The following is a 25,522-nucleotide window of genomic DNA, read 5'->3' as shown; positions in this document are numbered from 1 at the left end:
TCTGTTTTCCGTGAATTAGAGACTCGAAGCAGAGGGTGAAGGGTGCGAAAATAACCCTCCAATTTTCACACTTGAGAGTTGCGGTGCGTGGGAAGGATTTATTGTACATGGACCAAAACGGAGGGGAAACAGCTTCATTTGGACAATCGAAGAGGCAGAAATAGATTCCCGTGGAATCAAAACTGCCACAGGCACAAGAAGGACTTGCATTGCTGCCTCAGAGCAAAATCACACTTGCGAATGAAACGTGGGAAAGACAGCATTTTCACACTCACACACACACACACTTCAAAGGGGGAATAAACCTGAATGCAAGTTCCCTGACAACTTGACCCTGAGCGCCGTCATCCCTGGTGCTCTGCTCCCGAGCCCCGGATCCCGTGGCAACGGGATGCAGTTGCCACGGAGACAAGCGCAGGCTGGGTTTGGGCTGACAAAAGCTTCCCAGTGCCCGGCGTGGGTCGCTCTGCCGAATTAGAAATGCACAGATCTTGCTAAGGCTTTGCAGCCGAGCAAGGAGTCGCAGAGGGAGAGGAGGGTGCGCTTCTTGGTTACAGAGAAACCCCTGGGCATCGTTCAGCCAAACGTGCTCAGAAACCCCCACCAGACCTTCCTGCAGGTAGACCGGGCACCCCTGTCTGTATTGCTACTTTGACTTTTAGAAGACATCTGAAGGCAGCCCTGTTTAGGGAAGCTTTTAATGTCTGATGCATTACTGTATTTTAATATTTTGTTGGAAGCTGCCCACAGTGGCTGGGGAAGCCCAGCCAGATGGGCGGGGTATAAAGATATAATAATAATAATAATAATAATAATAATAATAATAATAATAATAATAATAATAATTTATTATTTATTATTTATACCCCGCTCATCTGGCTGGGCCTCCCCAGCCACTCTGGGCGGCTTCCATAAAAACCAAAAATACAGTAAAATATCACACGTTAAAAACTTCCCTGAACAGGGCTGCCTTAAGATGTCTTCTGAATGTCAGGTAGTTGTTTATCGCTTTGACATCTGCTGGAAGGGCGTTCCACAGGGCGGGCGCCACTACCGAGAAGGCCCTCTGCCTGGTTCCCTGTAGCTTTGCTTCTCGCAATGAGGGAACCGCCAGAAGGCCCTCGGCGCTGGACCTCAGTGTCCGAGCAGAATGATGAGGGTGGAGACGCTCCTTCAGGTATACTGGACCGAGGCCGTTTAGGCCTTCAAAGGTCAGCACCAACACTTTGAATTGTGCTCGGAAATGCACTGGGAGCCAATGTAGGTCTTTCAAGACCGGTGTTATATGGTCTCGGCGGCCGCTCCCAGTCACCAGTCTAGCTGCTGCATTCTGGATTAATAAAAATTCTGAATAATAAAATTATTATTATTGTCAGGGGTTCAGGGAGAGAAGAGCAGATGAGGGAGGAGACAGAGAGCGAGGGGGAAGAATCCCAGAGCGACGAGGAAGAGGATGACAATGACCAAAGGTCGTCCATGAGTTTGTCCAGTGAGTCAGAGGATTCCCAAAAGGAAGCCCCCCTGGTCAGGCCAAGGGGAGCCAAAGGGGGAAGCAGTCAGGAGCAGGGGAACGAAGGGAGAGCCCCCAGTGGGAGTTGGAGATCGGGGCCGGCTTCTCCGCCGGAACGGAGTGAAGGGGGTGGAGTTACCAGTGTGTCAGAGGGAGCAGAACAGGAAGCAGACAGGGGAAGGAGATCGGGGCAAGACGTCCTGCCGGAAGGGGCGGAGAGTAGTACCGGGAGCAGTGTAGCGGTCGAGAGGAAGGTCAGGAGCAACGTACGCGCGCCAAGTTCAAATGTGGAGGCGCGCGGAAGTGAGGAGAGCCCTGGGGAGGAGCCTGGTCCCAAAGCGCGAAGGAGGGGGGAACAGGCGTCAGAGGAGTCAGCCTCTGAGGAGTCCCGACGGGAGGGAGCCCAGGGGGGCAGAAAGACCCTGCGGAAAAGGAAGGAGAGGAAGAGGTGGTCCAGCACAAGACTCTTAAACTGGTGCAGGGGCGGTACTGATTCAGAGGGTACTTCAGCGGTCTGATGTCACAGACGTAGAGCCACGGAGATGGAATGTAAAACCAGCAATGTTCTTCAATAAAGACTTTTGTATATAAACTGGATTGGACTTGGGTCTCTTGTGAGCTGGGACCACGGGTGGCTCTGACAATTATTATTATTATTATTATTATTATTATTATTATTATTATTATTATTGAATAATTTATATGCTGCCCATTGGACTGAGTAACCCCAGCCACTCTGGGCAGCTCCCAACAAAATATTAAAAACACAATAAAATATCAATCATTAAAAACTTCCCTGAACAGGGCTGCCTTCAGGTGTTTTCTAAAAGTCAAAGAATGTAAGAACATCCTTGCAGAATCAGGTCAAAAACACCCAGTTCGTACAACCTTCCCTCATCGGACTTTATATTATCATCATCATCAAGTCTTATTGGCTAGTGATTTAAATCAAGTCTTACTGGCTAGTGATTTAAATCGATTTGATTTAAATCAAATGCACCCTGGGCTTGCAGACCATGCTAAGCCAAGCATCTTGGCTTGTTGTCCACACTTGCACTCCTGCACTCTAGGGGGTTGGACTAGATGTCCCTTAGGGTCCCCTTGGGGGTCTATGAGGAAAGTGGAGCCATCTGGCAGCAGGCGCTAGAACGGTGCTCATTCCCAGCTCACTGTAACTTCCAAAAGAGGTCTATTATCACGGTTGTTTCATTACTCCCCAAGGTGGCGTATCCGGTTCTCCCCCTCTCACAATAACCCTGCGAGGTAGATCGAGCTGAGAGCAGACCGTGACTGGCAGTCACAATTCAAAGTGTTGGTGCTGACCTTTAAAGCCCTAAACGGCCTCGGTCCAGTATACCTGAAGGAGCGTCTCCACCCCCATCATTGAGCCCAGACACTGAGGTCCAGCTCCGAGGGCCTTCTGGCGGTTCCCTCATTGCGAGAAGTGAGGTTACAGGGAACCATGGCAGAGGGCCTTCTCGGTAGTGGTGCCCTCCCTGTGGAACACCCTCCCACTAGATGTCAAAGAGAACAACAACTAGCAGACTTTTAGAAGACATCTGAAGGCAGCCCTGTTTAGGGATGCTTTTAATGTTTGATGTATCACAGTATTTTAATATTCTTTTGGAAGCCGCCCAGAGTGGCTGGGGAGGCCCACCCAGATGGGCAGGGTATAAATAAATTATTATTATTATTATTATTATTATTATTATTATTATTATTATTATCCACCCAGGGAGCTTTATGGCAGAGTGGGAATTCAAACCCGAGTCTCCCGGGACCTAGTCCACCCACTACACCACACTGTTGTTCTGCAACCAAACAGCAAACACAGGGAAAAATGCAAGTGGGATAAGCAACACAAAGGTTTAACAAGGAAACTTGGGACAGTGGTACCTTGGTTCTCAAACAACTTGGAACCCAAACACTGCAAACCCGGAAGTAGGTTTTCTGTTTTGTGAACTTTTTTTGGAAGCCGAACATGCTCCATTTTGAGTGTTATGCTTCTGTTTTGAGTGCTACACTTCCGATTTGAGTGTTACGCTGAGGTCTGTCTGTTTTTGCTATTTATTTTGCCTTTTTGTGGCTCTTTTTGTGTGTGTGCCTGTGTGGAACGCAGTTCAGTGACTGATTGACTGACTGTGTGACTGCAGGACACTGTTTATTGCTTTCATTTTATGGATCAATGGTCTCGTTAGATAGTAAAATCCATGTTAAATTGCTGTTTTAGGGGTTGTTTTTAGAAGTCTGGAACAGATTAATCTGTTTTGCATTACTTTCTATGGGAAAACGCGTCTTGGTTTTGGAACGCTTTGGTTTTGGAACGGACTTCCGGAACGGATTACGTTTGAGAACCAAGGGACCACTGTACTGTGACTGACAGTCACAAGATGGTAGTGAGAAAGCCGTGTGCAAATTATAGTGTGCAAATTATGGGCGTGGGGGATTTTTTATTTTAGATGCTACCCTCCTAAAATTCAAAGGATGTTGAATACGGGCCACACTCAGGGCACACATTTAAAGCAATATAATACCACTTTAGAGAAGAAAAACAGCACAGGTATATCTGAGAGTTCGACCGGAGCTTGAGGTCCGTTGGCCTCTGCTCCCACGTGGGTCAATTACCTGCATCAGGGTCCGCAGCGACTCCACGTACGACTGTTCCGTATCCAGGAGTGTCATAATCACGTGTTTCCGCATATCCTGCAAAAAAGAGAGGCAGAGAGAGGCGTTTGAGAAACGGAGCCGCAACCTGCAGCAGAGTTTTCTGGAGGTAAAAACAAGAGCTTAAGAAACAAGTGCCCCGGTTTATCCTTTTCCTTCTCCCTCCCAACGTCTTTTTCTTTTGTGTCGTGACTTTGTCAGATTATAAGACCGAAGGCAGGAAGTGTCTTATCGCCGACACTTATGAGCTGCTTTTGCAGCGTTCTCTGGGCTGAAAAGCCGGACAAAAAAAAAGTTTGGCAAATAACCACCATGAAGGGTTCGTGCTGGGTGCAAACACAGGCTAGAATCCAACGGAACAGGCTGTCTTGAGCACCAATATCTTCAATTCCCACCCACCCAAAAAAACCCCCTGCTGCTCTGACTGTTCAGATCTGCAACATCTTTTCAAAGGTTAGTAAGAACTGCTGTATCCTTGTGAAAACAGCGAACAAACCTCCTTCCTTGGAGGTTTCTAAGCAGAGGTTGGAAGGCCATCTGTCATGGACGCTTTAGCTGAGATTCCTGCATTATAGGGCGTTGTAATAGATGACCCCTGGGGTCTCTTCCAACTGTAAAATTCTATGATTCTATGAAAGTTGGAACTGTTAAGTTTTTGAAAGCTAAGAGCCTCTTGCAAATGTGTTGCTGTTTATTGCTCAGGGCCAAGACCAACCCAGATCAGGGCACCTGTGTTATTGCTGAACCACTGCTAAACAAGGGTGGATAAAAATCAATGATTTTTATTTTTTTAAAATCGGATTTTCTAAAAATTTTAATTGGATTTTTAAAATAAAATGCTTTTATTTTATTTGTATTTTTATTAAAGATTTTCAAAGGTATGTGCAATGTCTCTCGTATTTTTCCCCCCATGCAACGTTTGTTTTTTTTACAAATTGATTTCATTTGTTGAGATATTAGGAAGAAAAGGGGGAAAGAGGTGGGGGGGAGATGAGTGGCGTTGGGTGGTGATGTTTCTATTTTACTTAATATAAAATAAAATGCTGTTAGAGGAAAAATCTTTCTAAAGATAGCTTTCTATTTAAGTTACATTATAGTCCAAAGGTTATTCATCAGGAAATAAGGATTTGTTTTAAGTTTTTCATGTGTGCTAAAACTCAGCCTAAGTTATTTTGGGGTTTTTTAAACACGTTTAACCACATCGGTTAACAAACATGGAAACATATGCTATAATGTTATTGTTTTAGTTAAATAAATTGTTTAGATTGTTCTTTAGGAAATGATTATTTTTCTTCTTCTGATGAAGCACAGCTGAAAAGTTGTCCAAATATAAACAGTTAGCTTATTAAACCTTGCAGTAATTTCATAATTATCTAACAGTATAGCCAAATCAGTAATTTTTGATATAACTGTAAAAACTACTCTGAAATTTTATTATTCCGAAAACGAAACCTTCATCTGGTTGTAAATATGCAAGAATGAGTCTTTCTGTTAAGAAAATGATTTAAATCAAGTCTTCCTGACTAGTGATTTAAATCATGATGTAAATCAATTTGATTTAAACGAAATCCACCCTGCTGCTGTGTGATTTGAAGTTGAGAAGCTGCCGTCAGAAGCTCTTGCCTCAAAAGAAACCACGTTCCGGGTTGCATCCTAAGCCATGGGAAGGCAAAGTAAGGCCCAGGGGCCGGATCCAGCCCAATCGCCTACCAAATCTGGCCCACGGATGGTCCGGGAATCAGCGTGTTTTTACATGAGTAGAATTTATTTAAAATGCATCTCTGGGTTATTTGTGGGGCGTGCCTGGTGTTTTTACATGAGCAGAATGTGTACTTTTATTTAAAATGCATCTCTGGCTTATTTGTGGGGCATAGGAATTCGTTCATTTCCCCCCCAAAAATATAGTCCGGCCCCCCACAAGGTCTGAGCGACATTGGACAGGCCCCCTGCTGAAAAAGTTTGCTGGCCCCTGTCTTAAGCAATCCAGAGAGCCACTATCTGAAATCTAAAGTGCTTCAGCCCAGACACAGCTTTACAACCTCAGTGAGCCTGAAGGCAATTGTCTCAAACTTGCCTTCAGACAGCCCCAGGCAGGTCCAACTGAGCTCCGTTTCTGTGAAATGGACTCATTAAGAACTCTTCTCTCAGGGTTCCTTAGAGAACACAGAGGGAAAGGGCTGCAAAGTTACTTGCACGCCAGTAAAGCTGCGGCAATAAACAACGAATCACCTTTCCAAAAGCCTTTGACTGTGTCGACCACAGCAAACTATGGCAAGTTCTTAAAGAAATGGGAGTGCCTGATCACCTCATCTGTCTCCTGAGAAATCTCTACGTGGGACAAGAAGCTACAGTTAGAACTGGATATGGAACAACTGATTGGTTCAAAATTGGGAAAGGAGTACGACAAGGCTGTATATTGTCTCCCTGCTTGTTTAACTTATATGCAGAATTCATCATGCGAAAGGCTGGGCTGGATGAATCCCAAGCCGGAATTCAGATTGCCGGAAGAAATATCAACAACCTCAGATATGCAGATGACACAACCTTGATGGCAGAAAGTGAGGAGGAATTAAAGAACCTTTTAATGAGGGTGAAAGAGGAGAGCGCAAAATATGGTCTGAAGCTCAGCATCAAAAAAATGAAGATCATGGCCACTGGTCCCATCACCTCCTGGCAAATAGAAGGGGAGGAAATGGAGGCAGTGAGAGATTTTACTTTCTTGGGCTCCATGATCACTGCAGATGGTGACAGCAGCCACGAAATTAAAAGACGCCTGACAAACCTAGACAGCATCTTAAAAAGCAGAGACATCTCCTTGCCGACATAGGTCCGTATAGTTAAAGCTCTGGTTTTCCCAGTAGTGATGTATGGAAGTGAGAGCTGGACCATAAAGAAGACTAACCACAGAAGAATGGATGCTTTTGAATTCTGGTGCTGGAGGAGACTCTTGAGAGTCCCATGGACTGCAAGAAGATCAAACCTTTCCATTCTGAAGGAAATCAGCCCTGAGTGCTCACTGGAAGGACAGATTCTGAAGTCCTTTTCATCTGTAAACCATAATACAGTGGTACCTCGGGCTAAGAACTTAATTTGTTCTGGAGGTCCGTTCTTAACCTGAAACTGTTCTTAACCTGAAGCACCACTTTAGCTAATGGGGCCTCCTGCTGCCTCCGCGCCGCCAGAGCACGATTTCTGTTCTCATCCTGAAGCAAAGTTCTTAACCTGAGGTACTATTTCTGGGTTAGCGGAGTCTGTAACCTGAAGTGTATGTAACCTGAGGTACCACTGTACTTCCTATGGATAAGTGCGCCTCTACTTATGTACGTTTCTAGTTACGACCAGACCTCCGGAACGGATTATGGTTGTAAGTAGAGGTTCCACCTGTAATAGAGGGGGTGCGGGAAGAGGAAAGCTCTCCCACGCAGTTGAGCTCCGGTCCCAATCCGAATGGATGCCAGGAGGAACGTCCCTCTCATGCCAACAGCAGCTTGAGAAGATGGAGAGGAGCTTAAGAAGACATGGAGAGGAAGTGAAGACGAGCCTTCTGGATCAGGCCAATGGACCATCTAATCCAGCATGCCACCCCATGCCAACCAGATGCCTCTTTGGCGAAACCCGCAAGCAGGATTTGAGCACTAGGGCACGCTCCCATCCTGCAGTTCCCAGCTTTAACTGGGATTGCCGCAAGAGTGGCAATCTCCAGTGGGTGCTCCTCACGGGGTCTCTGCCATGGGAGCATATTCACTCAGTGCTTTTCCAGCTGCACTGGCTCCCGGTGGAGTACAGGGTCAGATTTAAGGTGCTGGTTTTGACCTTTAAAGCCCTTCACGGCCTAGGACCCTTGTACCTACGGGACCGCCTCTCCCGGTATGCCCCACGGAGAGCCTCAAGGTCCATAAACAGCAACACCCTAGTGGTCCCAGGCCCTAAGGAAGTCAGATTAGCCTCAACCAGAGCCAGGGCTTTCTCAACACTGGCTCCGGCCTGGTGGAACGCTCTGTTTCATGAGACTAGGGCCCTGCAGGATCTGATTTCTTTCCGCAGGGCCTGTAAGACAGAGTTGTTCCGCCTGGCCTTTGGCTTGGGGCCAATTTGATTCCCTCCCCCTCTTTCTTTTTTCTTTTCCTTTCTCCTCCTGCGATGAGCCTGCATTTTAATATTTTAATGTTTCAATATTTTAATTGTTGTATTTTAATCTTGTTTTTGTATTCATTCAACTTGTTTTTATTATTGCTTGTTAGCCGCCCTGAGCCCGGCCTTGACTGGGGAGGGCGGGGTATAACTAAAAATTATTATTATGATTATTATTATGATTATTATTATGATTATTATTATGATTATTATGAGGAAATGGTTACATCTCTCTCTCCACAAATGCTATTTGCACTGAAAAAACCACCACCCCACAAATAAGTGTGTGCAATGTCGAACTATCATACGTAGCTGGGCGCTCAGATGTTGCCCGGTTGCCACGTGGGCACACATCACCTACTAAGCAACCTTTCTTTTTTAAAAAAATAAGTCAGTATTTGTCGGCATGCAGATTGTGTGCGCCTTGATTAGTTGATTGACACTCATAATGATGAATCCATTAAGTTTTTGTTTTTTTTAAAAAAGGAAAGAATTGGGTATGACGCGGCCTCACTCTTTGCTTTCCTTCCTGGGCGTAGAGATAAATGGCATAAAATAAGCAAACATGCGCATTTGCCTAATTCCCAGGATTGATTCAGGCTCCATTAGCTTCCCTTGCCTATAGGATTTGCACGTTTGCAAATTCATTGATTTGTTTGGTTCTCAGACTTAATCCATTCCGGAAGTCCGTTCCAAAACCAAGGTGCGCTTTCCCATAGAAAGTATTGCAAAATGGATTAATCCGTTCCAGACTTTTAAAAATCCCTAAAACAGCAATTTAACATGAATTTTACTATCTAATGCAGGGCTCACCAACCTACGGCCTGGGGGCCGGATAAGGCCCGAGGTTTTTGTTTATCCGGCCTGCGGCAACTCCCACGGCCTGCTCTTACCAGCGTGGCACGAGGACCCACTTCCGGTTTTGAGGAGCACCGAAAATAGCTTGTGGGCATGCACATGGGCCTCCTCCGACCCAGAAGTGCGCCGGAAATAGCAAGTGTGCGCATGTATGAGCCGTGCGCTCCCCTGCCCTTCGGCCCTCAGTGCAATCATCGCTCGAGACACCAGCCCGAGGCAAGGAAAGCTTGGAAACCCCTGATCTAATGAGACCATTTATCCATAAAAATGAAAGCAATAAAGAATGTACTGCAGTCACACAATCAATCAATCAATCAATCAATCAATCAGTAGCTGACCTGGGTTCCACACAGTCACAAAAACAAAAAACAGAGCTGCAAAAACAAAAACGCAAAATAAATAGCAAAAACAGACAGACCTCAGCATAACACTCAAATCGGAAGGGTAACACTTAGAATGGAGCATGTTCGGATTCTGAAAAAAGTTCACAAACTGGAAAACTTACTCCGGGTTTGCAGTGTTTGGTTCCAAGTCAATGGTCAACTCTGCCTTTGTCCTTCTAACTACCTGAGAGTTGAGGGTGGGGACCCACATACGCATTTGCCATCTCGCACAGAGCCTCTCCCTTTGTTCCCCCTTAATAGGCCATTCCAGTAGTGATGTATGGAAGTCAGAGCTGGACCATAAAGAAGGCTGGTCGCCAAAGAATTGATGCTTTTGAATTATGGTGCTGGAGGAGACTCTTGAGAGTCCCATGGACTGCAAGAAGATCAAACCTCTCCATTCTGAAGGAAATCAGCCCTGAGTGCTCACTGGAAGCACAGATCCTGAAGCTGAGGCTCCAAGACTTTGGCCACCTCATGAGAAGAGAAGACTCCCTGGAAAAGACCCTGATGCTGGGAAAGATGGAGGGCACAAGGAGAAGGGGACGACAGAGGACGAGATGGTGGGACAGTGTTCTCAAAGTTACCAGCATGAGTTTGACCAAACTGCGGGAGGCAGTGGAAGACAGGAGTGCCTGGCGTGCTCTGGTCCAAGGGGTCACGAAGAGTTGGACACGACTAAATGACTAAACAACAACAATGGGCCATCGCCCAGGCTATCGATCACCTCGCCAGGAAGCTAGCTAGGCTATTCCAAGAATTATAAGGGAGCCCAGGCATTCAGCCTAAACCCTCCACCCAAACTCACAACACTATATTCTTCGTGTTCAGTGCACGCACAACTCTGAATGTTGTTGTTGTTTAGTCGTTTAGTCGTGTCTGACTCTTCGTGACCCCATGGACCAGAGAACGCCAGGCACCTCTGTCCTCCACTGCCTCCCGCAGTTTGGTCAAACTCATGCTGGTAACCTCGAAAACACTATCCAACCATCTCGTCCTCTGTCGCCCCCTTCTCCTTGTGCCCTCCATCTTTCCTAACATCAGGGTCTTTTCCAGGGAGTCTTCTCTTCTCATGAGGTGGCCAAAGTACTGGAGCCTCAGCTTCAGGATCTGTCCTTCCAGTGAGCACTCAGGGCTGATTTCCTTCAGAATGGATAGGTCTGATCTTCCTGCAGTCCATGGGACTCTTTAGAATCTCCTCCAGCACCATAATTCAAAAGCATCAATTCTTCGGCGATCAGCCTTCTTTATGGTCCAGCTCTCACTTCCATACATCACTACTGGGAAAACCAGAGCTTTAACTATACAAACCTTTGTTGGCAAGGTGATGTCTCTACTTCTCAAGATGCTGTCTAGGCCTGTCATTGCCCTTCTCCCAACTCTGAATAACAGCTTGCAAACTTATGCCGCAAACCAAGCCTTTCTAAGTATTCCCAATTATGTACGAACATTCGCTTCTGCACTCTGGTTGCACAGTCCCATCTTCTTGCTGTCGTATTCGCAGGGTTTCTTAAGCGACAGCCGCGTGAATACAGCAAACTCGTTGCGTGACACACACTGTGTCGCGTTAGACGTACAAGTTTAACGTAAATGCATGGTCAGTACGCATCCATTGTGTGTGTGTTTATGTTGCTGGTATTAGTCATTAAGATCTTAATATTCTGAACAGGTATGGATACCATCGTACTTATTATTAGCATAAAAAACAGACCCTACATTTACGGTATTTTTCGCTCTATAAGACGCACCAGACCACAAGACGCACCTAGTTTTTGGTGGAGGAAAACAAGAAAAAAAATATTCTGAATCTCAGAAGCCAGAACAGCAAGAGGGATCGCTACGCAGTGAAAGCAGCAATCCCTCTTGCTGTTCTGGCTTCGGGGATAGCTGCGCAGCCTGCGTTCGCTCCATAAGACGCACATACATTTCCCCTTACTTTTTAGGAGGGAAAAAGTGAGTCTTATAGAGCAAGAAATACGGTATTTTCTGCCCCACGTTAAGATTTCTAGCCAGTCTCCCCTTGCTGTTGTGCGGGGGGCCACCAGGGCCCAATCCTGCTCTCAGCAGCCCTGACTGTGGATACCTTTGCCAGCCCTCTGTGTGACTCAGGAATGAACGCCGTAGCTGTTTATCTCTCAATTAAATCAGGAATGGCTGGCTCTTAATTAAGTTAGTGAGTAATACAGAATCAATGCAGTGCAGGATTACATCTGTTGCAAGAAGAGCGGGGTTGGTCCTTTTGGCAACAAGACAGGAAGTGCTCAGTAAATCCGCTGAGATCTGGGAGGATCAGGCGTGCAAAACAGGCCTGGAATTCCCTTTCTCTCAGATGCTGTCAGGAACGGCCCCAGGAAGAGAACTGGATCGCCGTGTATTTTTGCTCCTGCTCTTCCTCCTGTGCGTTGAATTGGGGAGAAATAAACTGGATGAAGCTTTTCCTGATCTGGCGCTGGGAAAAGATTCTATTGTTTAATTTCTAGAGGTGTTCAGAGGAAACGTGAGCCAAAACAGTAAAAATCGCCTCTACGGTAAGGAGTCCTGCCTGCACACAAAGGATAGACGTCAATTTCTGGCTCTCCTTTCCCCAATCTTAATCTCATTCTCCACATCAATGTTCTTCATCCAAACTGCAGCAGTCTGATTGGTCCTAGAACAATAGGATCCAAAATGCAGCAGTCTGATTGGTCCTAGAACAATGCAGCAGTATGATTGGTCTGCAGGAGCCACCCAATCCAGCTCCAGGTAGGAATGAATCCGCAATCTGATTGGCCTACAGGAAAATCCTGGAATTAGCCAATCACGTGCGACCCATTGTGTAAATCATGTATATAAAGCAGATACTTTGGGGAAACTTTCATTCCTCCTCACCACTATGAGCTGAATAAAGAGCATGAAATCCACTCTCAAGTATATTTCATTCCCTCTCCATCTTCCGAAACCTCCTCCTCTCAGGCTGCTCCCTCTTCTCCCTCTGACCCCCCATCGTCGCCCCACCACCAATCCCCGGGCTCTGAGCCTTCTTCTCTTGGGGTCCCCCAGCTGTTGCCCCCCGCCAGAACTCTGCGCCAAAACAGCCTGCCACGCTGCAGGGTCATATCGCGCCTCCTCTTGCTGAAATCAGGACTAGGAAGGGGGGGAGAGAGAGGAGTAACCAATAACTGTGACCAATAAATAAATTCCTTCCATTTCCTACAGAAAGTTCTGGCTAACGCCTGCCTTCTCTACCTGGATGTGGACCTTTCTGAAACTGCCAGCGACCCCCTCCCATATTTTTCTGGACCCGCGCCTGTTGCTTCAAGGAAATTGGTTTATTTAATTAAGGACGGATGCTTCTATGTTTCGAAGGGGCGTTTGAATTATGAATGTTTATTTTAACGCTTGCGGCACTGGTCTTAGAAACAGCAGCTTTCGTTGGCATTAAGCTGTGAGTGAATCTTTGACGATTATTATTTTATAGCAACAGCAGCGACGGCTGTTGTCTCCTCGGCTGTACTCTCCAAGAATATCACACCTTCTACCCAACTAGGCTTGAAAAAAGGAAAAGAAAAGAAAACATAATTTTCAAGCCTGAATTCTGGTGGGGAGAAAGGAAAAGGAACGCACAACTATGTGTCTATTTACATGAGCAGCTGTACTTCTGCTATGGTGCCCATTACATTGCAAATGTGCCCAGAAAAGTCAGGAGAACCATTACTGAATTATTACATTTGCTACGAGTGGCACTGTGGGTTAAACCACAGAGCCTAGGACTTGCCAATCAGAAGGCTGGAGGTTCAAATCCCCACGACGGGGTGAGCTCCCGTTGCTCAGTCCCAGCTCCTGCCAACCTAGCAGTTCGAAAGCACGTCAAAGTGCAAGTAGATAAATAGGTACCACTCCGGCGGGAAGGTAAACGGCGTTTCCGTGCACTGCTCTGGTTTGCCAGAAGTGGCTTAGTCATGCTGGCCACATGACCCGGAAGCTGTACGCTGGCTCCCTCGGCCAATAAAGCGAGATGAGCGCCGCAACCCCAGAGTCGTCCGCGAATGGACCTAATGGTCAGGGGTCCCTTTACTTTTACTTTTTAAATTTAATTTAATTTTGCAAACCACTCTGAGCTCAGAGGTTATCAGTAGCAAATGCGGTACAGTCATACCTTGGCTCCTGAACGCCTTGGGAGTCGAACGGTCCAGCTCCCAAAGGATCAAAAACTAAAAGTGAGTGTTCTGGTTTTCAAACGTTCTTTTGGAAGCCAAATGTCCCACGGAGTTTCCGACTGGCTGCAGGAACTTGCTGCAGCCAATCGGAAGCCGTGCTTTGGTTCCCGAACGTTTCAGAAGTCAAATGGACTTCAGGAACAGATTCTGTTTTACTTCCGAGGTACGACTGTATTTAAATAAACCGGCTACAGCTTTTTGCAAGGCAGTCTTTGTGTGTGTGCCTCCATCATTTCTACTGCCTCGCTCCATGTCCTGGGCAAAATGGTACCCAGCCCACGATTCTTTAGCTAACGGCAATCACATCTGAAAAGGGGGCATTCCTGCCTAGGGCCAACGGGGACCACACTGCAAATTTCTTTCTTTTTAAAAAAATTTTTTTAAAAAAGAACTGCTTTCCTTATCGAATCTTTACGGAAATTTAAATCTCTTAAATCCTATACCAATCTTTAACCATTTCAATTAATCCTTTCACCTCCCTCCCCCAAAACCCAATACTTCTCTCCACCTGTGTTCTTGGCCTACTATTATTTTTGTTATTGTTGAGTTACTCATTCTATTTGTTATTCCATCCTCAATATAATATTATCCTATCTCCTTGCGCCTTTTATACTTTTGCATATTAATTTTTAAGCTCCTGCACCCACTTTTCCCATGTATTCCTTAACGCATTCCCATTCTTTATTAATTTTTTTGATTAGAGTAGCTTTTGATTGATGCTGTTAATTTTGCCATCTCCGCGAATTCAAGAAGTTTGGTTTCCCATTCTAATAATTCTGGTATTTTATCAGTTTTCCCATTTTTTGCCACTACGATTCTGGCTGCTGCGGTTGCGTAAAGGAATACGTTCCTTTTATCCTTAGGGATGTCGCTCGATACTAAACCCAGCAAAAATGCAAGTTTCTGTCCCCTCACACTCAGGTTCACCTCCGTGACGGCTACGAACTTCTTCTGTCAAAATGCCTGAAACCTGGGATGCCCAAAGATTTCAACCTCCAAGCTGCAAGAGTTGAGAAAGCATCTTTCCTCCGACTGGCCCCCAAAGCTATTCCTTCTCTGCGCCCCCCCTTCTGTGCCACAGATAGCTGCTGTGACTACCCCAGTCCAATAAACCAGTCACTCAGGCATTGGGACATCAGCTGCAATGACAGTGTTGGCTCAGGGTAGAGAACATGGTGTTTTGTTATTGCTAGAAGCTCAAATCCCGTGCAGAAGGCCACAGAAGCACGCGGGGCGGCGTTAGAACACAAGGCGAACGCCTTCTCCTTCCGCCAAATGCAGGTTTTAGGTGGGTTGCGCTAGCAGAGCAAAACAGCTTTTGTGAAAAGGGGGGGGGGGAGAGACACCAGTAAGCTTCAGGTTCCAGATTTTAGCATCCTCAGCTGTCAGCTTTGCAGACAGAGGGTTACGGCAGAAAGCAAACTTGGCCTTAAGAACACGAGTCAGGTATACTTCAGGTGAGAAGGAGGCCTTTTTGGTTTGGCAGGGCAAGTCCTAATAATAATATGATAATATGATACATCTGTAACCTTGGGTTACAGATGCGTCAGGTTACAGATGCTTCATGTTACAGACGCTTCAGGTTACAGACTCCGCTAACCCAGAAATAGTACCTCGGGTTAAGAACTTTGCTTCAGGATGAGAACAGAAATTGTGCAGCGGCAGCAGCGGGAGGCCCCATTAGCTAAAGTGGTACCTCAGGTTAAGAACGGTTTCAGGTTAAGAATGGACCTTCAGAATGAATTAAGTTCTTAACCCAAAGTACCACTGTAATTCATTACTTCTACTCTGCCCATCTGGCTGGGTTTCCGTAGCCACTCTAGGCAGCTTACAACAAAAGATTAAAAATACATTAAAAATTTCCCTAAGCAGAGCTGCCTTCAGATGTCTTCTAAATGCCATATAATTGTTTATTTCCTTGACATGAGATGGGAGGGCGTTTCACAGGGCAGGCGCCACTACTGAGAAGGCCCTCTGCCTGGTTCCCTGTAACTTTGCTTCTCGCAGGGAGGGAACCACCAGAAGGAATCATGGCTAGTTGACTCAACTTCGCCTTTCATAACTTCAAATTCAACTAAATTCACATCTGAAGGGCAAATCTACCTGTTTCTGAAATGTTACAGATAGGTAGCCGTGTTGGTCTGCCATAGTCAAAACAAAAAAATTCCTTCCAGTAGCACCTTAAAGACCAACTAAGTTAGTTCTTGGTATGAGCTTTCGTGTGCATGCTGGAAGCCACCCATTTTCAGTTCTGATGGCCGAAGAATGGATGCTTTTGAATTCTGGTGCTGGAGGAGACTCTTGAGAGTCCCATGGACTGCAAGAAGATCAAACCTATCTATTCTGAAGGAAATCAGCCCTGAGTGCTCACTGGAAGGACAGATCCTGAAGCTGAGGCTCCAATACTTTGGCCACCTCATGAGAAGAGAAGACTCCCTGGAAAAGACCCTGATGTTGGGAAAGATGGAGGGCACAAGGAGAAGGGGACGATAAAGGACGAGATGGTTGGACAGTGTTCTCGAAGCTACCAGCATGAGTCTGACCAAACTGCGGGAGGCAGTGGAAGACAGGAGTGCCTGGCGTGCTCTGGTCCGTGGAGTCGGACACGACTAAACGACTAAACAACAACAACAAGGTTAGCAGACATCCCCATTTCCTGGGGACAGTCCCCGGATTTACATATCATCTCCCATACAAAATCCACTTACCGTATTTTTCGCCCTATAGGACGCACTTTTTCCCCTCCAAAAATGAAGGGGAAATGTGTGTGTGTCCTATGGGGCGAGTGCAGGCTTTCGCTGAAGCCTGGAGAGTGAGAGGGGTCGGTGGGCAAGGCTTGCGGGCAGCAGCCTGCCTGCAGCCCAAAGGCTCGGGGGACAGCGGGGAGGTGCAGTGCCGCCACCCCGCTATTCCCCGACCTGATCTGGAGGCTGACGGGGGGGGGGGGAGAAGCAAGCTTGCTTCTCCCCCCCGCCAGCCCCACAAGCTTGGGGGATAGCGGGGCAAGCCGCTGCCCCACGGAGGCTAGAGAGGCTGTCCCTGAAGGCAGAATAGGGAGACGGAGCGCTCCGTCTCCCTCTTCTAGCTTGGGGATGGCTGTGCAAACCTGGGGGGGGGGATAAATTCCCTCCCCTTGATTTCCCCCCAAAAAACTAGGTGCGTCCTATGGGCCGGTGCGTCCTATAGGGCAAAAAATACGCTAAGTTGAAAAGTATCCCTGGATTCATGGGGGGGGGGGGAATCTGGTAACCTTAGGAGCAGTGGAGGTGGAAATGTTCAGAATAAGACACGGGGTGCCTGCCATTCATCCCTCTCTCAGTTCAAAAGGTTTGGCCTTTGCTTCTTTCTTCCTCCTCTACCGCAACTCTTTCCCACCTCTCAATTACACTTTGCTCCTGGAGTGGGAAATAATTGAAAGCAAAGAAAGCAAACGCGAGTCGCGAACCAGAAATATCCCATGACACAACTCCCTTTAGAGTTTATTTATTTACAGTGGTACCTCAGGTTCAGTACTTAATTCATTCCGGAGGTCCGTTCTTAACCTGAAACTGTACTTAACCTGAAGCACCACTTTAGCTAATGGGACCTCCTGCTGCTGCTGTGCCGCCGGAGCACGGTTTCTGTTCTCATCCTGAAGCAAAGTTCTTAACCTGAAGCACTATTTCTGGGTTAGCGGAGTCTGTAACCTGAAGCGTATGTAACCTGAGGTACCACTGTATTACCAACACCAGTTCCTCCCAACCTGGAGACCTCCAGATGTTTGGACGAACTCCCATCAGCCCCTGGCCGGCATGCGGCCAAACTATCTGGAGGACCTCAGGTTGGGGGAAGTGCTGCCTACACAGGCTGGCAGCTGCTCTCTGGGTTCCAAGAAGGTAGCCTTTCCCGGCCCTTATGGGAGATGCTGGGAATGGAAATTTTAGCTCCTGCCTGGTACTTGCTAGAAGGTTTCCATGGCATGTTTACCACGGGGCTAATAGGACATAATTACTGGATTAAGCGCTTTCCGAAGCAGAAATCTTGTCTGCAGCAGTGCTGCGGCCGCTCTGAGTCACCAGAGTCAGAAAAGCAGTAAGGTGTCAAGAGTAGGTGTGGGCGATATATCTATGCTTTGTCTCCTATCGGTGTGACTGAGAAAAAGGTTTCATATTTTTTCTACCCTGTAATATATCGAGAATGTACTGCCCGACTGGGATTGCAGACCCAGCAGACCAGGAAGCGGCACTTTAACGAAAAGTAAAGCCTTTACTGCTAAGTAAATGGCCTTTTCCTGCCTGCCTGCAAGGTGTAAGCCCCTGCTGCCGCCTCTCAGCTGAGGTTGCTGAGTAAAGGCTTTACTTTGCAGTAAAAGCTGCTTTCTGCAGGCACAAGCCCTGTGCCTCTGCCTAGCATAACAATTGAGCTTCCCTGACAAGGCAGGGAGATCAGCAAAGATCAGCAAACGATAAGATCCATGTGGCTTTGCTCTTGCTATAATAATAATAATAATAATAATAATAATAATAATAATAATAATAATAATAATTCTTTATACCATGCCCATCTGGCTGGGTTTCAACAGCAACTCTGAGCGGCTTCCAACAAAACACTAAAATACAATAACCTATTAAACATTAAAAGCTTCCCTAAACAGGGTTGTCTTCAGATATCTTCTAAAAGACTGGTAATTGTTCTTCTCTTTGACATCTGGTGGGAGGGTGTTCCACAGGGCGGGCGCCACCACCAAGAAGGCTCTCTGCCTGGTTCCCTGTAGCTTCGCTTCTTGCAATGAGGAAACCGCCAAAAAGCCCTCGGAGCTGGACCTCAGCGTCCGGGCAGAACAATGGGGGTGGAGACGCTCCTTCAGCTATACTGTACGAGGCCGTTTAGGGCTTCAAAGGTCAGCACCAACACTTTGAATTGTGCTCGGAGAGCCAATGTAGGTCTTTCAAGACCGGTGTTATGTGGTCCCGGCAGCCACTCCCAGTCACCAGTCTAGCTGCCGCATTCTGGATTAATTGCAGTTTCTGGGTCACCTTCAAAGGTAGCCCCACATAGAGCGCATTACAGTAGTCTAAGCGGAAGATAACCAGAGCATGCACCACTCTAGCAAGACAGTCTGCGGGCAGGGAAGGTCTCATCTTGCGTACCAGATGGAGCTAGTAAGCAGCTGCCCTGGACACAGAACTGACCTGTGCCTCTATGGACAGCTGTGAGTCCAGAATGACTCCCAGGCTGTACACCTGGTCCTTCGGGGTCACAGTTACCCCACTATGCAGGCTTAAGGCAGACACCTCTTCTCTTGCTAGGCAGAGTAGAGACCCAGCCCGATAAGAGGCTAAGCACAATATCAGGGTCTTCATATCAGGGTCTTTATTCTGCCTTAAAGCCCCACGGATCTTATAGGAAGAAAAATAAACTTTGTTTGCCATGGGACAGAGATTCCAATCAGCAAACAAAGTTTTTTCTTCATGCTAAGATCAATGTTACTTGACTCCTGTGCTTCTGTTCAGACAAGGAAGCAACAATTAAAAGGGTTCATGCATTTGGAAACTAAGGTGCAGACGGTGCTGATTATGGGCTGCTGTCAGTTCAAATTTTAATTGCTGTTTTCAGATATATTGTGATGCATTTTAAGTACTGTTTTGAACCCATTGACTTGTATTATTCTTTATTCTATGAGTATATGTTTTTTAAATGTTGTAAGCCACCCTGAGTTCCAACTTGGCAGGATATAAATATATTGCATAATAAATAAATAAAATAATATCAGAGGCAGTGGGGTGGAATCCATGGACATTATTTTGAGTTTCTTGGAGGATAAACACTATACAGATTTAGTAGCACGTAATTTGACATCTCTGTTTTTATTGGTGTGGCTCAATATAAAGAACACATATTTTTAAATGTGCTTTTTTTAAAAGCACAAAATATATAAGAAATATATCTACACTGAATTATGGAGTAGGAGTGAGTAGAGCTACATACATGCAAAGTTAGATACATACAAGAATGAATTTCAGTGGGGACAAATGTTAAGGTTCTATACCAGGGGTCAGCAACCTTTTTCAGCCGTGGGCCGGTCCACCATCCCTCAGACCCTGTGGGGGGCCGGACTATATTTGGAAAGAAAATATGAACGAATTCCTATGCCCCACAAATAACCCAGAGATGCATTTTAAATAAAAGGACACATTCTACACATGTAAAAACACCAGGCAGGCCCCACAAATAACCCAGAGATGCATTTTAAATCTACTTCTACTCATGTAAAAACATGCTGATTCCCGGACTGTCCGTGGGCCGGATTTAGAAGGTGATTGGGCCGGCTCCGGCTCCCGGGCCTTAGTTTGCCTACCCCTGTTTTATACTTAGGCAGGAAAAACCAGCTGTGCAACCAGCTGGGGGGTGTCTTAGTGGACGACAAGCTTCCATGGGTCAAAAGTGTGATGCAGCAATAAAGGACCTTAATATATAGTGACTGAAATACTGGGGGGGGCACAATTGGGAATCCCGCTCATTTCCCCTTGATTCAGTGTGACACCTAAGACCATCACATGCCAGTCCATCACCAAGATGAATGACTGGGAAGGCTTTGAGAAGGAGACAAATGCAATTCTTGGTGAATGTGACATACACCATTAGTTATACCAGCTAAGTAGAACCTCAACAGACAGAGGCAGTATACCTGAGTGCCAGGTGCTGCTCACAATGGCACAAACAGAGAGAAGAGGGTTCTTGCAGGGTGGGAGCCCAAACCTGGCCCCCATGTGGGGGCAAGGATGCTGGAGTACGTAAAGTAAAGGTAAAGGGACCCCTGACCATTAGGTCCAGTCTTGACTGACTCTGGGGTTTCGGCGCTCATCTCGCTTTATTGGCCAAGGGAGCGTACAGCTTCTGGGGCATGTGGCCAGCATGATGAAGCCGCTTCTGGCGAACCAGAGCAGCGCACGGAAACGCCGTTTACATTCCCGCTGGAGTGGTACCTATTTATCTACTTGCACTTTGACGTGCTTTCGAACTGCTAGGTTGGCAGCAGCAGGGACCGAGCAATGGGAGCTAACCCCGTCGTGGGGATTTGAACTGCCGACCTTCTGATCGGCAAGCCCTAGGCTCTGTGGTTTAACCCACAGCGCCACCCGCGTCCCTGGAGTACGTAGAAAGATGTTAAATTATTTTTGTATGCCACAACGGCTGCTCGAATCTTACTCGCTAAGAACTGGAAAACGCAAGAAGTACCAACAGTAGTAGATTGGCAGCTGAAGATGATGGACTTTTCGGAGCTAGCTGGCCTGACTGGAAGAATCCGCGACCAGAAAGAAGAGGAATATCAAGAAGATTGGAAGAAATTTAAGGACTATTTGAATAAATATGGTAATATAAAAAATTAGAAATCACTTGAAAGCACCCAAAAGACCTAGGATTAAATTAGGATTTAATTAAATAAATAGGATTCGGAACAGTAAGAAAAGTGAATAAGTTAGATTATAATCGGAAATATTTTTGTTTAATAATGATATTGGAAAGCTGTTACATGCAGATACAAGGAAACCCAGAAGGGAGGGACTAGAGGAAGTCAATCAATATGTACATAAGTTGGGCTTTTAAAGAATTAAGTTCGTTTTTATTGTTTATTCGTTGTGATGGTGGGTAGGATGATGTTTTTCATATTGTTTTCTTCTTTGGTGTATTTTTGTTTTTGTTTGTTGTTCTATTATGTGATATTTGTTATAATTGTGGAAAACCTAATATTTTTTTTTTAAAAAAAGGATGCTGGAGTATGTGGTACAGCTAGGGATGGGAAAGAAATCTGAGTCAGTTTCCGAATCAATGCGCAAACCAGAGCGCAGCCATCCTTCAGAATTCGCACGTCTTCGAATTTTGCAATGCAGCCAAGTAACATGTAGAAAAATGCAGATACAGTGGTGCCCCGCAAGACGGAAAACCCGCTAGACGAAAGGGTTTTCCGTTTTGGAGGCGCTTCGCAAAACAAATTTCCCTATGGGGTTGCTTCGCAAGACGAAAATGTCTTGCGAGTTCCTGCGGGTTTCCCCCCCTTTCCCCCCTTTTTCTAAGCAGCTAAGCCGCTTATCAGCTGATCCGCTAAGCTGATAAGCCGCTAAAAGCTGCTAAACCGCTAATAGCGCTAATCCACTAAGCTGTCAATGGGCTTGCATCGCAAGACGAAAAAACCGCCATACGAAGAGCCTCACAGAATGGATTAATTTCGCCTTGCGAGGCACCACTGTACATAAAACACGCATTATCACTGAAAGTAGAATACAGCAATGCATAGTATTAGGGGGCATTTGCATTGCAAAAATGTGCGAATGATGGGGAGTTGCACAGAAGGATGGATGCGTAAGGAGAAAATTGCACAATGAATTTTCACAGTGACTTTTTTTAAAAAAACACAAAACACCGATGAGGAGAACTGCACAGGAAGCCTGGGAAAACGAGAAACTGAAAGAAACAGGTTCTTTCCTCCCTGGCGACAACCCAGCTGGACTCGCCTTGCGTTTCTATGGTTCTTGTCAAGCAACTCACTTCCAGGCAGTTCCCGTTATCTGGCGACTGCAAAAGCAAGCAGGAGGCGAAGGCTGCAAAATGGCTCTCGGAATGTGCCTGGAAAGCTGAGTCTTGGGCAACGAGGATATTTTGGACTCCTCGTCCTCTTAAGCGACACAGGGCGTTTTTGGCTGAGGGAAGGCCGTTCCCAGCTTGCTTGGTGCAAAGAGGGCAATGTGGATTTTTTGCAGGGAGTGGGCAGGGAGCATGCTCAGAAAAATACTTGCAGAGTCATAACCCCAGCTATGCTTTACAACAGCAGTTTCCAAACTGTATTTTTAGGGGAGAGGAAACTCTGGCTCCACAGATGCTGTAGAGATAGACTCCAGCTAGCATTGCCAGTGGGACGCGGGTGGTGCTGTGGGTTAAACCACAGAGCCTAGAGCTTGCCGATTGGAAGGTTGGCGGTTCGAATCCCCGCGACAGGGTGAGCTCCCGTTGCTCGGTCCCTGCTCCTGCCCCCCTAGCAGTTCAAAAGCACGTCAAAGTGCAAGTAGATAAATAGGTACTGCTCTGGTGGGAAGGTAAACGGCGTTTCCGTGCGCTGCTCTGGTTCGCCTGAAGTGGCTTAGGTATGCTGGCCACATGACCCGGAAGCTGTACGCCGGCTCCCTCGGCCAATAAAGTGAGATGAGCGCCACAACCCCAGAGTCGGTCATGACTGGACCTAATGGTCAGGGGTCCCTTTACCTTTACCTATACTACTTTTTGGAACGTAGGTGGAGCTGTGGTCTAAAGCACAGAGCCTAGAGCTTGCCAATCAGAAGGTTGGCGGTTCAAATCCTCGCAACGGGGTGAGCTCTCATTGCTCGGTCCCTGCTCTTGCCAACCTAGCATTTCAAAAGCACATCAAAGTGCAAGTAGATAAATAGGTATCACTCCGGCAGGAAGGTAAACGGCATTTCCGTTCTGGTTCGCCAGAAGCGGCTTAGTCATGCTGGCCACATGACCCGGAAGCTGTAAGCCAGCTCCCTCAGCCAATAAAGCGAGATGAGCGCTGCAACCCCAGAGTCGGCCACGACTGGACCTAATGGTCAGGGATCCCTTTACCTTTACCTAGCATTACCAATGACGAAGGATGAGGGAGTGAAAAAAAAAATCTGGAGAGCCACAGGTTCCGCCATCCCTGCTTTAGGGATCTCGGAAGCTAATGCTTAGACCTGTCAGAATTTGGAAGTGGCAACATTGAAGTTAGTGAGCCCACATGCTAAGCGTGAACATACATGCTCTGCTTGGTTTCTGCCTTAATCTGCAAACTTGTGTTTTTTTTAAAAATCCATCACAAGCTAAGTCTTTAAATACTTCATCGAACTGCCAAGCGACATTCTGCGTTGTAACATTCGGATAAGCATGAAATCAGGAGATGGTTAAGTCCCAGGCAGGGTCATTTCAAGCAGGGACTTGCCAAGATGGCGGACTCCCGAAAAATCTTCCAGATTAATTCCTGACCGTATTTGCTGACAAGGTGGTCCAACTGGTATCCAAATCCCTATTAGGGCAACGCAGCTAATTTCAAAATTGCCTCACCCCTTCCTTCTCTGGATGGCTGCAAGGTAAAGGGACCTCTGACCGTTAGGTCCAGTCATGGCCAACTCTGGGGTTGCGGCACTCATCTCGCTTTATTGGCTAAGGGAGCTGGCGTACAGCTTCCGGGTCATGTGGCCAGCAGGACTAAGCCACTTCTGGCGAACCAGAGCAGCGCATGGAAACGCCGTTTACCTTCCCGCCGGAGTGGTACCTATTTATCTACTTGCACTTTGACGTGCTTTTGAACTGCTAGGTTGGCAGGAGCAGGGACTGAGCAACGGGAGCTCACCCCGTCGCGGGGATTTGAACCGCTGACCTTCTGATCAGCAAGCCCTAGGCTCTGTGGTTTAACCCACATCACTAACTGTGTCCCAAAGAACAACAGTTTGAGCTTATTACATAGATCTTGTCCCAGCTGCCGATTATTAGTCCCTGGGCCCAACTCAAAGTGCTGGCGCTGACCTATAAAACCTTAAACATCACAGGACCTCCATGCCTTTACCACCTAACCCTATACCAGCCTTTATCAACCTGCGGGTCCCCAGATGTTATTGAACTACAACTCCAATCACCCCTAGCTAGCAAGGCCAGAGCTCAGGGATGATGGGAGTTTTAGTCCAACAAAATCTGGGGACCCACAGGTTGAGAACCGCTGCCCTATATGAAGAGGCCCGGTCCCTGTGTTTGTCATCCGAGGCCCTTCTCTGTGTCCCCCCCCCCGAGAGATTCGGAGGGTGGCAACACGTAAACAGGCCTTATCTGTGGTGGCTCCCAATTGTGGAATTCTCTCCCCAGAGAGGCTCGCCTGGTTCCATCATTACATGCCTTTAGACAAAAACGTTCCTCTTTGTGCAGGCCTTTAATCTATTGTGGTGCAGGACATGGTTAGTAAGATTATTTTTGTTTTTATTATGCTGTGTATTATTATGCCATGTGCTGTGTTTTTATTATTATACTCTGTAAAACATTTCTTAAATGTTGCACACCACCCTGATTATCATCATTACCACCCAACCAATCACTGGGCAGCACTGCAGGTAAGCATCTCGTGCAGAGACCATCTCATTAGGAGGTCCTCTCTGTATGATGGAGGACTCGGGTCCATAGTATGGTGGTACCTGTCCAGTGGAACTCCCTCATGAGACCCTTCCTTCCCGCAGACTGTCTGGCCAGAGTGGTACATGCTCTGGTTATCTCCCGCTTGGACTACTGCAAGGTGCTCTATGTGGGGCTACCTTTGAAGGTGACCCAGAAACTACAACAAATCCAGAATGCGGCAGCTAGACTGGTGACTGGGAGCGGCTGCCGAGACCACATAACACCGGTCCTGAGAGACTTACATTGGCTCCCAGTACGTTTCCAAGCACAAGTCAAAGTGTTGGTGTTGACCGTGAAAGCCCTAAACGGCCTCGGTCCTGTATACCTGAAGGAGCGTCTCCACCCCCATCGTTCAGCCTGGACACTGAGGTCCAGCGCCGAGGGCCTTCTGGCGGTTCCCTCCCTGTGAGAAGGTTACAGGAAACTAAGCAGAGGGCCTTCTCGGTAGTAGCACCCATTCTGTGGAATGCCCTCCCATCAGATGTAAATGAAATAAGCAACTATCTTACTTTTAAATGACATCAGAAGGCAGACCTGTTTAGGGAAGTTTTTTATGTTTAATGTTGTATTGTGCTTTTAATATCCGGTTGGAATCCGCCCAGAGCGGT

The 25,522-nt window shown here is 46.8% G+C and overlaps 1 protein-coding gene across 1 annotated transcript in view; it reads right to left on the bottom strand.

Annotated features, from left to right (window-relative positions):
• Positions 1-25,522, bottom strand: part of ARHGEF17 (Rho guanine nucleotide exchange factor 17) — a 174,287-nt gene that overhangs the window by 52,690 nt on the left and 96,075 nt on the right. The window contains exon 2 of the mRNA XM_081909509.1: positions 4,136-4,213. Coding sequence (XP_081765635.1) covers positions 4,136-4,213 — 78 coding nt within the window. The remainder of the gene's footprint in view (positions 1-4,135; positions 4,214-25,522) is intronic.

This window comes from Podarcis melisellensis (genome assembly GCF_964234715.1).
Source record: "Podarcis melisellensis genome assembly, chromosome: 4".
Taxonomy (NCBI): domain Eukaryota; kingdom Metazoa; phylum Chordata; class Lepidosauria; order Squamata; family Lacertidae; genus Podarcis; species Podarcis melisellensis.
This window is presented reverse-complemented; position numbering and strand designations above follow the sequence as displayed.